This window comes from Protopterus annectens, chromosome 2.part2 (genome assembly GCF_019279795.1).
Source record: "Protopterus annectens isolate FY-2018-M chromosome 2.part2, PAN1.0, whole genome shotgun sequence".
Classification (NCBI taxonomy): Eukaryota; Metazoa; Chordata; order Ceratodontiformes; family Protopteridae; genus Protopterus; species Protopterus annectens.
This window is the reverse complement of record NC_056730.1, coordinates 808,885,885-808,899,940: the sequence shown is the minus strand read 5'-3', so window position 1 is coordinate 808,899,940 and position 14,056 is coordinate 808,885,885. Positions and strand designations below refer to the sequence as shown.

At 40.7% G+C, this 14,056-nt stretch overlaps 1 protein-coding gene across 1 annotated transcript in view; it reads right to left on the bottom strand.

The window, feature by feature from the left end:
- The window catches only part of RASA1 (RAS p21 protein activator 1), a 3,076,403-nt gene that overhangs the window by 1,040,067 nt on the left and 2,022,280 nt on the right, over window positions 1–14,056 (bottom strand). Inside the window, exon 16 of the mRNA XM_044064149.1 lies at window positions 280–452. Within this exon, the coding sequence (XP_043920084.1) occupies window positions 280–452 (173 nt within the window). The remainder of the gene's footprint in view (window positions 1–279; window positions 453–14,056) is intronic.

Below are 14,056 nucleotides of genomic sequence, written 5' to 3'. Positions count from 1 at the left end.
TTCCACTTGTGCTAAAGGAAACTCAACTGGTACCCAAGAGATTAAACATGTTTCTTAAAAATTATGCATAACCTCTAAACAAAACCCCACATTCAGACATTCAAACCTAGGCTCTTTCATATGTCAAGCAATTAAAATTACAAGTAACTCAGGTCTTTCTCAAATGTACCTCTTTGTTATTTCTATTTCATTTCTTAGTTTGTCTTAACTGTACAGCGCATAACCTATGATCAGTCACAACTGAAATGTTTCAAAGGAAAATGCGTACTATTTCTGTACCTCTTTAAACTCGTTATACTCGTCTTCTGGCATGATTTTCTCCATAGAGTGTCGTGCTCGAACTCGTAATGACCCAGGTTCAATTCCTTTCAGTGGAATGTGGGAACTTAAAGGGAACCATTCATCCGTCAGCTGACCCTTTTGCAACTTGCTCAACTGGCAACGCATAAACACTTTAGTTTGGAAAAGAAAAAGAAGGGGGGGGGGAGACGGTCACTGTCTACATACAAATGAAATTACAATTTATATGGACAGACACTTTATCAATAAAGTGACATTTCATTATCTCCAAAATACTGACAAACATGTTTAGTTAAGAAAACTGTAATTTTCAATGAAGTACCATTATGAGGGTAAACAGTAAAACTAAGCATTTATTACAAAATACACAACTCACACTGTAGCATTTAACAGCTTGCTTGAGATGCAACAGGCTAGTTTTGTTGATGCTTTTTAACACTACATAAAATTGGATAATGAAAATCTCAAGAATGAGAAATCTTTGCATGAAACTGGACTTTAAAAACCTTCCACGTGAAAAAATGCACATTTCTGGGACAGCCCAATATTAATTGTCAAAGCTTTAAGTGGTCTGAAAATTTGGAAGTGCATTTCAAATTAAACTTCTTAAACAGAATATAAAAAAAAGTGATATATACAAGCACATTTACGGTCACAATACAATACAGTTAGCATATATCTAACTAAGAAGTTTATTATTTTAGCATTAATTTCAAATCTCACATCAAGTGACACTGGCCTTCAGATATTAAGAGAACAATGTGCACCACTGCAAAAACAAAGTAATCCTAACATAAGCTTTTAAAGGTCATCAGATATTCAAATTTTGGATGCAGCAATACAACTAGGCAAGTATTTCTATCACAAAATACATGTCTGACACACTAAAATGCTATTGTAAAAGTGGCAAACTTTTTTTTTTAATTAAAGCCATTTTTTTGTCAAAGCTCTTACAGTATGGACATCAAGAAAGTAAGCTGTACTAAAAATTAAAATTTTTAAAATTAAACAAAACAAATTTTTTAAAAGAAAAGAACCACTATGAGTTTTGGCACAAATTCTTCAAAGATAGCTATCACCTATGTCTGATGTGCACATGCCCCTGACAACAATTTCAGTGGCATCATCAAACTGGGTCAGGAAGATGCACCTCACAAAATCTAGAAGATTTAAGATTTTTGCTTGGAAATGTTTACATAGACATTTTTATACCCAAAGTAGACTCCACAGAATTTTTCCTTTGGCAGACAGCAAATGTCAGAGGTGTGACAGGAAAGAAAGAGGTATTTGGGAATATATTTTCTGAGAGTGCAGTCAGTTGGTGGACTTCCTGCGGGATGCACTGTCAGAGATGATGGGTGAGTGGATTGGTGTTATGAGTGAGATTATTTTTCTGAGCTATGATACAGAATCTGAATTGTCTAGACATGGTAGGGCCTTCCTGTGTCTAATTATGGTGGCTGCCAAATAAGCAATTACTAGAAAATGGAAATATAAACCAACTATATTAGAAGTAGTGAATATAGTAAAGTCCAGTTTTGTACCTACCATAAATGTAGATGTCCAAACAGGATAGCATCTGCAGTCATAACAAATGGGTTGTCCTGTCGTCAGGCAGCCCTTCGGTCGGCCGGATTCCAAAGTCTGGGTCCGGCTTCGGCTGATGTCGCACTTCACCCGACGTCATCTCTGCTGGTCTTCGGGTATAAATGCATCAGCCGACGCCATTTTCCTCAGTGTTTCTTGCCCCAGATGCCAGTTGCCCTCTTGGAAAGCTAAATTTTGGATAAATGCCAATGTTTCCAAAATAGTAGAAGGCAAACACAAAAAATAAGCATGTATGTACATATATACAAACAAATACACCATAAGAGACTCCCCCCCCCAGCTAGCTATTAGAAGGGTAAATACCTAGGAGTACCACAGAGGGAAGGAGGGTGGGTAATCCTGACTGCAGATGCTATCCTGTTCGGACATCTACATTTATGGTAGGTACAAAACTGTACTATGTCCTTCAAGGATGCATCTGCAGTCATAACAAATGGGTAGAATACCATAGCCAAACTAGGGGAGGAGGAAGAAGAATTATGGTGTAGTTAGGATCCCTTGCAATACAGCAGTGGCAAACCCTGCTCGGGATCTAGAGTATAGAGGTAAATTATAATGCTTGGCAAATGTATGCACGGAGGTCCAAGTAGCCGCCTCAATAATGTCCTTGGTTGCCACTCCTCGTAAGAAAGCTGTGGTAGTGGCTGTAGCCCTTGTAGAATGAGGTCTTATGTTCTGTGGAACTGGTTTTCCATGGTAAGAGTAACAGAATCTTATGCAATTTCCTATCCATTTGGAGATTGTCTGTTTGGAAATTGCTTTTCCTTCCCTTCCTGTTGCATAGGCTACTAAAAGCTGGTCAGTTTTTCTGTTACCTTTGGTTCTGTCCAGGTAGTAGCGTAACTGTCTGTACATCCAAGGTATGCAGCAGCCTTTCCCCTCTGTTCTGTGGATTGGGAAAGAAGGTAGGTAGGTGGATTGCCTGGTTTAAAGACACTCTGGATACCACCTTAGGCATAAATGTAGGATTAGTTCTCATGGACACTCTATCTTGATGGAAGATTAGGAAGGGTTGTACTGCCATTAAGGCCTGTAGTTCCGAAACCCTCCTTGCTGAAGTAATTGCCAGTAGGAAAGCAGTTTTCCATGATAGATGTTGAAGATCTGCTGTTGCTGCTGGTTCAAATGGAGGGAGTGTCAATTTTTCTAGCACAAAGTTCAAGTCCCATGCTGGTAATGGTGGTTTCCTAGGAGGTTTTACATTCTTGATCCCTCTGAGGAATTGCCTGAGTAGAGGATGCGAAAAGACAGGTGGATCAAGCTGTATTCTGCGGAAATAGCTGATGCATGTATCTTGATGGAGGAATAGGACAGGCCCGTATGTAGAAGCTCTGCCAAGTACTCCAGGATGTTAGCAATATCTATGTTCGACACATCTTTTCCTCTTTCAGTACTCCAAATGACAAACCTTTTCCATTTTCCTGCATAGTTCCTTCTTGTTGAAGGTCTGCGGGCTTCAAGGATAATGTCTTTAACCCTTTGGGATAAGTCTGGGTTAGTTGCTGTTATGTGATGTTCCAGGCAGTCAGTTGCAAGGTTTTTAGGTTTGGGTGCATGATGTTGTAGTTGTTCTGAGTTAACATCAAAGGCATCAGGGGTATTGACCACATTCTCCCCTGAGACATGCTCCTCAGCAAAGGATACCAGTGTTGTCTTGGCCAATTCGGAGCTATCAGAATTATCCTTGGACGTTCCTCTTTGATTTTCAGTAGTACCTTGTGCATCAAAGGAAGAGGTGGAAATGCATATGCTGTCAGGCCTTTCCAACTGAAGGATAGAGAGTCCACCTTCCATGCAAGTGGGTGGCATGGTCCTTGTGCAGAATTTTTTGAGCTGGTGATTGAGTGGGGATGCGAATAGGTCTATTTGTGGCATTCCCCATTTCTTTGTGATGGCCTTGAAGATGTCCGGGTGTAGCATCCATTCGTGAGCATCCGAGGTGGTTCTGCTTAACATGGCTGCTAGGGTGTTTTCTTTTCCCGGCACAAATATTGCCTGTAACTGGATGTTGTAGCTCAGAGCCATATTCCAAAGGTCCAGAGTCATTCTGCATAGGGGGTATGAATGAGTGCCTCCCTGTTTGTTGATGTACCACATGACTGTGGTGTTGTCTGTCCTTATCATTAAATGGCCTCCTTTGAGGAATGGTCTGAATTTCTGGATTGCTAGTTTTACTGCCAGCATTTCTTTTTGGTTTATGTGCAGGTGCAGCTGGTCTGGAGTCCACAATCCTTGTATGCACTTGTCCAACATGTGCGCCCCCCCAGCCTAGGTCTGAGGCGTCCGTTGTGATGGTTTGGTTTGCTTGAAAGTTGTGGAAGGGCAAGCCTGGGTTTGACTGGCATGCTTGAGCCCACCACAGGAACTCTTGTTTCAGGCATGGGATTAGTGGGATTTCGGTTTCTAAGCTGTGCCTGTGTTGAGACCATAAATTCTTTAGGTACCACTGTAGCTTTCTCATATGCAGTCTGGCATGGGGACCAGGATTATGCATGATGCCATGAAGCCCAAGGCCTGCAGTACTTTTCTTGCTGTTAGTTTGTTCTGCTTTGTTAATGCCAAGAAGTAAAGAGGGAGTTGTTCTTGTTTTTCTGCAGTTAGGAATGCCATCTGTTTTACTGTGTCCAATTCCGCACCCAAGAATGTTCTTGTCTGGGATGGAATCAGTCTTGACTTTTTTAAATTGACTGTGTATCCCAGGGCTTGTAGTAAGCAAATGACTCTTTGTAAATCTGTTGTCAGCTTGCTTTTGTTGTCCGCTTGTAACAGGCAGTCGTCCAGGTATGGATAAATTTGGATTCCCTGTAGCCTGCAATGAGCGATTACTGATGCCAGGCATTTTGTGAATACTCTGGGCGCAGTAGATAAGCCAAAGGGCAATGCTGAGAATTGATAATGCTCTGATCCTGCAAGAAATCTGAGGTATCTTCTGCAATTTGGTCGTATGGGGACGTGCAGGTATGCCTCCTTGAGATCTAGAGTTACCAGCCAACACTCCTTGCCCAGCATGGGAAGAAGTTGCTGTAGGGTCAGCATTTTGAATTTTGGGACAATGATGTATGTGTTTAAGACGGACAGGTCGAGAATAGGTCTCCAACTTTTCTCTTTTTTTGGTACTAGGAAGAGTCTGGAGTAGAATCCTTTGCCCTGTTGTGTTATTGGTACTCTTTCCACAGCTCTCATCTTTGTTAATTGAGCTATCTGCTTTAGATCTTCTGTCTTTTGATTTGGAGGTAGGTTTGGCATTCCTCTTTTTACTGGTAAGGTGTGGAAGTGGAACCTGTAGCCTTGGTCTATGGTTTGCAAAATCCACTTGTCTTTTGTGATATAGTGCCAATTTTTTGAAAATAAGGCTAACTTTCCGCCTAAAGGTGCTGCTATTTGCTCCCTGGTAGGCGGTGTCAGAGCCAAGTCACTGTGATTGTCCTGTTGCAGTGGCAGTGGTTGTGTCTGTGCCTCGCTGGCTATTGCCTTGCCACTGGCGGCCTCTATAGGCACCTCCTCTGGATTGATTTCTGCCTCTAGAGTGTCTATTCCTGCCTCTTTGAGATTTTGAGGAGTCTGGAAAGGACCAATTTTTGGCAGGCCAGTTCCTGCTAAACCTTGGGGGCTGAACCTGTAAGAAATCCTTAACTGTTTGTACAGATTTTGCCTTCTCTTCCATTTTCTTCATTACTTGCTGAGCAGGTGTACCAAATAGACTGGCCTTATCCATAGGAGCATCTAACAGCTTTGCTTTAACATGATCCGGCAAGACCTGTTCTTTCAACCATGCATGCCTTCTTATCACTGTGCCAGTCATGGCTGATCTAAATGAAGCCTCCAGTGCATCATAGCCACATTTTAAAGAATGGTTACTAACCTGCTGAATGTTATTCACCATTTCTAAAACATATTTCTTATCTAAGGAGTCATCAGAGGACAGCTTCTTAGTTAACTGATCAAGCATAAACTCTTGGTATTGGATCATGTGAAACTGACAGTTTAAAGCTCTAGCTGTGAGAGTAGCAGAGGTGTAAACTTTTTTCCCCCATCTCTCTAAGGACCTGGATTCCCTTTCAGAAGGGATAGGGTCTTTTGCTGAGGTCGAAGCTACTGCCTTAGGCCCCTGGGATATAGTCTCAGGATCTGCAAGTGGGGCCTTGTATAGGTGGTGATGAGTGTCTGGCACCCTGTAAAATCTATCTGGTTTGGCAGGGGCTGGAGGTAAAGTATCAGGAGCAGTGCAAACATCATTAAATGCATCATCCACAACAGGCAGAACTGGAGGTATAGCTAAGGGCCTATGTTGTGGTAAGTGCAGAAAGGTCCGAAGCCTTTTTCTTGAATCTGAGAAATCTTGTCCCTGCCATTGGAATTGTTCTCTCATGGCATGTAAGGTTTCCCCAAAGGAAAATTCCTCTGGTGGAGAGGCAGATGGAATGGATTCTTCAGCATCGGAATCTTCATAAGTAGAAAAAGGAGCCTCTGGCTGATCTGTAATGTCCGAGTCATCCGAAGAATCATCAGAGGACACTGGCTCGGGGGGCTCTGCTCTAGGTCTCTTTTCTGGAGGCTGAGAGGCCCTGTCTGGGTGAGATTGGGATCCCCTAATTAAGGAGATTAAATCCTCTGCCAGAGTAAGCATTTGTGAACTAGAAGTGGGCCTATGTGAGGGGGTCTTAACAGGCACTGATTTAACAGTTTTGGCTGCTTTAGCCCTGGCAAAGGCCTTTATAGACATGGCTGCAGGAGGCCTAGCAGCACCACGTGCTGGGGTAGAGACATCCAAAGGGATGGTGTCTGATAATTCACTAGGAACCACAGTAGTAGGCAAAACTTCAGTGGCCGATTCAACTAAGGTAGTAGTAGCCTCAGTAGTAGTCATGGATTCGGCTGAAGATTGACCCGTTTTCTCGGTTTCGGCCGAAACCGAGACACTCGCGGCTTGCTTAACCGTGGTTTCGGGCGAAACCGCGGACCGCGAGTGTCGGTCTTTTTCTTTGCGTTTTTTAACAATTTGGGTAGTCGGAGGATCCGACGGCATAATGTACGCAAAATCTGAGCCGAAAAACTGTTCAGCAAACGACCGACGCCTAAGCGTTCGTCGGTTGAAGGAAGCACAGGCTAAACAGGCTGCTACGTCGTGGTCTGGGCCTAAACAAGGCAGGCAGTAAGAGTGGAAATCTTTATGAGGTATTTGTTTCCCACAAGTTAAACAGTTATTTACTTTTTCTGACATCGGCTGAGGCAAGAAAGAGTCCCCAACGGGGTACTTAGCTTTTAGAAGTCTTCGAAGTAGTATTCGGTAGTAGTAATCTCTGGATCTGACCGACCGGCACTTGCGAACAGCTTCTGCTTCGGGTGCCACGCGGCAAGAAAGACTGAGGAAAATGGCGTCAGCTGATGCCTTTATACCCGAAGACCAGCAGAGATGACGTCGGGTGAAGTGCGACATCAGCCGAAGCCGGACCCAGACTTTGGAATCCGGCCGACCGAAGGGCTGCCTGACGACAGGACAACCCATTTGTTATGACTGCAGATGCATCCTTGAAGGACATCAGAGATAAAACAACTGTAAATAAAATCTTTAGAAAAGGGTAGGAGCAAACCAAATAGGAAAAAAATGGGAACTGTGGGAACAATGCATACAGGGGAGGAATGAGGTTTAAAGGAAGGCAGGACTTAAATGAGCTATGTAATGTTTGACTGATAATGATGGGGAAGATAAGTGATGTATAATGTTTGCAACTGGGAGTGTGTCAGTATGGTTTGTGATGTAAAATGCTTGCAACTAAGATTGTGTAGGTGTGGTTTGCTTTCATTTATATAAATGTACGATTCTTTATGTCGTAAGTGGTAGTTTAATGAAGATGTCTCTTTAAAAAAAAAAAAAAAAAAGTCAGGAATTGAATAATTTATGTCATGTTGCTTAGGTTATATGATATGTAACAATATATGTGAAGTATAATGTTTGTTAATGTTAATTTGTTAATACAGTTCGATTACTTTTGTATAAATTTAAATTTGCCGATGTCACAAGTGATAATTCAATAAAGGTGTTAAAAAAGGAAGTTGCACCTGGCCCCTCAATTCTCATTTCTGATGTGAAGTGGCAGCTGTATATGAAACATAAAAAACAAGGATATAAAATGATAAACTGGTCTTTTTAACAGAACAATCAAGACCTGCTGTGGACTAAAGAATTATCCAACAAAAAGGAGAGGGTATAAAGAATTTAATGAAAAGAAGCAGCCTGGCAAAGATGAACAATTATGGAGAATGCTGGCATATCTGTTGCATCATACAGAGGGTTCTCTTCTGCAGTGAGAAAACTGTTACGAATTCCAAGCAATAATGAAACCAACTATTCTAGAAGGCAACACCTGAAAAGTCCCAAACAGGCAAGGCTCAGAAGGTTAAACCTTGCAGCACAGAGAAGCCAAATGATGCTCAACTTCTGACCCAGAAAGTCTAAACTGTATTATTTGGTGAAGTAATGCAACAAAGACCAAGTAACTAAAACACAGGTGCCCACCGTGGACATATTGTTCAAGGGACTGAAAATAAAAGTTATGTACTCACCATAAGGATAGATCCGTGTTGTCTGTCTCAGTCTGGTTCAACCTCTGGGACTTTGGATCCGACACCAGCCAGTTCTAAAGCATTTAGCCTGTTTGTTTCCACCTCCTTTACCCATAAATCCCTGCACCTCCATTAACTCCCCAGACTGGGTTTACCCCATGATGAGAAAAGATGATATTCTGGAAATGAACCTTCCATAAACTGGAATATGACAACTAAGAAGTAAGACTCCAGAAGGAAGGAACAACCTCCTCCTCCTATGCCTGGTCATCTTAGTGGGAAAGACTAGCAAAAATCAATAAAAAGGTAGAGTAGGAGGGAGGGAAGATCGAACCATAAGTAGACAGACAGCATGGACCTATCCTTATGGTGAGTATATAACTTTCGTATCCAATGTTGTCTGCTCCATCTGGCTTCAACCTCTGGGACAGAATCCTCAGCCATGAACATCCCTCAGAAGGAACCAAGTAAGGATATTCCGCAAAACAGTGGAGCCAGACAAAGCCCTGGATCTATACTGAATATCCAGTTTATAATGCAACACAGCAGTGTGGTGACTCAGCCAAGTAGCAACTGCAAAAATATCATCCATTGGTACTCTAGAAAGGAAAGCTATAGATGAAGTCACAGCCCTTCCTGAATGACCCTTAGGTTTGTGTAGAAGAGTTTTGCCTTACAAAGAATATGTACAAAAAAAAATACAATCCAACAGGCACTTGGATAAAGTTACTTTAGACACAGGAAAGCCCAGCCTGGATTTTGAAAAAAAGAGACAAACTGACTGGATTTTCTGAAAGTTTTGGTACGGTCCAAACAGAATCAGAATTGTCTATGTACATCCAAACAATGCAAAAAGTATTCATCTTTGTTGGAGAAATCAGGGAAAAATACAGGAAGGTGAATCAAACTGTTAAGGTTATTCTCAGAAGGTACCTTAGGCAGAAAAGAAGAATTCATAGAAACAGAAACCCTAGCTTTATGGAATACCAAGTAAATGGGTGAAGAAATAAGCACTTACAACTATGAAACCCTTCTTGTTCAGGTAGCCATTACCAAAAACAAAGTTTTCCAAGACAACAGCTTCAAGTCTGAAGTAGCTGAAAGTTCAAATGGAGGGCCTGCAAGGACCTGTAGAAGGAAGTGCAGGTCCCAGGGAGGAAATGGATCCCATACTGGGGGACGGATTAGAAAAGTACCTTTGAGGAATGCCTTAGCGATCTTGAGAAAAGTCAAAGGCACACTAACTTTGCTAACGTGAAAGTAAGAAATGGCCACTAAGTGCACTTTAATAGCAGAAAAACTAAAACCTGAACAAAACAACTTGGCTAAAAAATCCAAAACTGATTACAAAGTGACAGAAAAATGGTTGAACCCCAGAGCCTCCACCCACAGGACAAACCTTCTCCACCTATTGGAATACATTTTTCTAGGAGTTTCTTCTGAGAAGACAATATATGTGCAACCTCCTTTACAAGTTTGGAATTTCTGGTCATCTTGAGGGACTGAAGATTGGGAGGATCCAGACCTACTGTATGAGAAACACGATCTGGAATGGGATCTAGTATGGGGGGGGGGGGTACTTCAGAAGAGGCCAAAGGAAGGGAAAATATACATGACGAGGCCAAAAGGGAGTATTTTTTAAGAATGACAGCAGAACTCTGACAACAATTCTCAACAGGAAAGGCAAATTCTAACCCGCAGTCCAAATAAATTCTTGGTGTCTTCCCATTCTATTACCTTTCCCTCTCTAGTAATTTCCTCCCAGTACCTTTGTTCCTTTGCCAGTTTTCTCCAATAAGTTCCAGCCCCTCTTGCCTGTTGTCTGTATCCCTAATTGCAGTCATCCCTATCGACAGAATCTCCTTTCTCCATTCCTGTGTTAGTTTAGTTCTTAGCATACTTTCTGCTACTTTATGAGTATAATATTCTGAATGGTTATTGTTATTCTCTTTAAAGGTCTGCATCCAAAATCCCAGTCTCTCCTTGGTTCTTTAGCATCCCCCACCCTGTTTCATCATCAACCCTTTCCACTTTGAATTATAGGTTTCTGCTTGTGCTACGTACAGGAGCCTTAATTGTGTAGCTCTGAAATACCCCTTCAAATTGGGTAATTCCAATCCGCCTTGTTCTACTGGAAGAATCTGCTTATCCTACTTGACTCTTGCTGCCTGCCTTTCCCTCCGAGATAAAATATTTCATCTCTATTTTTATCCACAACTTCTCCTCTGGTTGATAAAAATATGCCTGACCTGTGTATAAGACTAAAGAGACTAAAAACATTTTAACGGCTTGTATCTCACTGTCCATATCCATATAACAGAGCTTCCAATTTCTCAGTTTTTGTATTATCTTTTGTTTAGTCTCTCACCACATATCCTTAGCTGTCGCACCAAAATCATTTTTAATCCATACTCCTAAACACTTAATTTTATCAAGTACTTATAAATATGGATACTGCAGAACCAATTTGTGTATGGGTATATGATTTACCGCTATTGCCTTTGTTTTAGCTTCATTAATTTTGTATCCCAGGTTGATCTGAAACGGTCTCAAAATGTTCCACAACAATGTAACGTCCTTTTCTGGTTTTATCAGGTATAAAATATCATTGGCTAATACAGTCAACTTTTCTTGACTATCATACCAATTATAACCTTGAGTTTCTGAGTTCCTCATTTTTCTTTGCCAATGGTTCTAAATATAATGCAAATAACAAAGGGGAAAGAGAGCACCCCTGCCTGGTTCCTCTGCTCAAGCAGAAATTATCAGAGAGGAACCCACCCACTTTAATTTCAGCCTCCGATCCCTCATATAGCCTAATCAACCATGTAATTTTATCAGGGAATGCAAATGCTTTCAATGCCCTGCTCATAATGTGCCAGCTTACTCTGTCAAATGCTTTCTCTGCATCAAGACCCACAAACAACAGTAGTATTTTCTTACATTCTGCTTCCCTCTCAGTCATCAATGTTCTATTGACGTTGTCAAATATTTGTTTCCCATCCACAAAACCATAATGATCAATATCTCAATTTTGGCATCACTTTTGCCATTCTTTTAACCATGATACACAAACACTTCATAATCATGGTTTCATATTTAAATGGGCCTGTATGAAGCTGGATCTGATGGATCTTTACCCTCTTTAGGTATTACAGCTACCACCACTTTCCTCCAGGATGTTGGCACTTCTCCTCCTCAAAATATTGTTAAACAAAACCTTCGAGAGCTTTATCACTTTTTTCTCTCTCCTAGCGTCCAAACTTCCATGGGAATACCATCTACTCCTGGGGACTTGCCTGTAGATTGGCTATATGTCACCATTTTTACCTCATCTCCTCCTCTCCTGTGAGTAATGTAGCCTCATTTACCTCTAACCTTGGCATATTTAATTCTTCCACAAACAGTTCCATTTGCACCCTTTCTTGACTTCCATATTTCTCTAGTTCATTCAGACTTTCATAGAATTTACGAAATATTTCAAATACCTCTACAGGATATCTTTATCTTCCTTGTTACAGGCTCCCTAAGCTTGGCGACAGCCCCTTCTACTTTCTGTTGCCAAAGATGTTGTGCTAAAGGTTTTGTGCACTACTGTTATTATCAAAAAAAAAAGTTACTTAACCGCAATCTTTCTAAACTCATGCATATTATCGAGGAAATCCGTTATTTTCTGTTTAGCATTCTGCAGTTGCTTCGCTTCTTGTTCTGTGAGATTCCCCTATTCTGCAATACTTTAACATTTGTCAGTCCCTCTAAATAATTCGTGTTACTTCTTAACACTATCGCCCCTTCCTTTTATTTCATCTCTATTTTAAACTCCACTTTAATTTTATCCCACTTCCTAGCTATATTTTCAAAAGTTTCTATCTTCTCTAATAGCTCTCCTTTGTTATACTTTCCCTTCTGCAAATCAAATTCCAATAATATGAACAGAGTGTTGAGCATCTGAATATCTCAAGTAAGATGTAGGACCAGCAGCTTCTGAAATTACTACAGACTGCATTTGATTCTTTTGCACACTGGACACACTAAAGTCATCAGAATTTATATCCTGACTCAATCACACTTTTAAAACAGGCAAATTTACTGTGCTTTTATAACAGAATTTCTGTCCCCTATCATTCTTCTTTAATACATCTAGTATACTGCTATTTTTCCAGCTGTAGCAAAGAATTGGTGGTAAGCAATTTGAACGTTAGTCTTCTTCACAGTAGTAGATGAAATAATGCTTAACACATCCTCTCCACTCAATACTGACAAACAAAAGTCTGTCAGTGGTGAAATGTTACATTCTTTCATTAAATTCATGACTGCTCTCACTATTGCTTCTACCTATGCAGCAACACAGTCTGGTAGTAATATGCTTGAAATTCCAGTTGTTGCCAATGTTCCCAAATTCTTGACAGGAAAACTGAGAACCATTATCACAAACAACAACTTCTTGATCATCTTAAAATCTTTTAAGGACAGTGATAACATTACTGCTACTGGTTATCTCAGATTCAACTCCATTTATTTAGAGTAGTCAACACAAAAGAAAATGATTTTCTGAAATGAAAGTCTTTCTCCTTCCACCATGTGAAATTTCCCCTTACATTCAGGTTAAGAAAAAACATACAGCTCTCATTTGCTACAATGGTTTCTCTATCAACTGTACATTTAAGGCCACTAAAGATTCCCTTCTTTCCTAAAATATACCAATCTTTTTCATTAACGCAAACCTATCTTGCTTTCCAGATCACAGCCACTGTACATCATAGTTCATTAGTGGTACAGTCAAGCTCAGTCTGAACTTAGATAGATACTGAACAATTCCAAGAAATAGCAAAACAGCCAATTTATCTTGTGGTTTCTATACGACTATAGCACTGACATTTTCCAAGTCTAACTTTAGACTTTCCGAACTGCTATATATATATATATATATATATATATATATATATATATATATATATATATATACATATATACTGGATATTTGTTCTTATTCAGCTTCAAGTCTTTATATCTATCTAGGATGTTGGACTCTCCTGGAATGTGTGTTGCCATTAGAAAACAGTTTGTAGAGATAGCCCATTGCCACACTCTCATAGCTTCTTGACAAAGAGGGTAAGATCTTGTTTCCTCCCTGTTTGTTGATGTACAAAACCAATGACATATTGTCCATCTGCACTGCAATAGTCCCTAGAGAAAGAAAGGTGTGTAGCTCTTGCAATGTCAAAATAACTGCTCTCATCTCTAGGACATTGATATGCAAGTTGTTGTCCTGGGGCGTCTACATGCCTTGAACCATCAGACCTAGATAATGCCCCCACCCTGTCTGGGAGGCATCAGTGGTCAACATGGCATTTGGAGAAAGAACAACAAAGGGTTGTCCTTGAGTAACGTCTGCAGAATGAAGCCACCGCAGCAGAGATTCTTTGCATACTCAGGAAAATCTGAATGGAAGGCTTAGAGGATTTCTGTGTAAAGACCATTGAACCGCTAATGACCAGTCATGTGAAGGTATGCCGTGGGGAAAAAGGGTATCATGCCCACCACAGAACCAAGACTGCTAAGAATCAAACTTGTTGGGGGATTT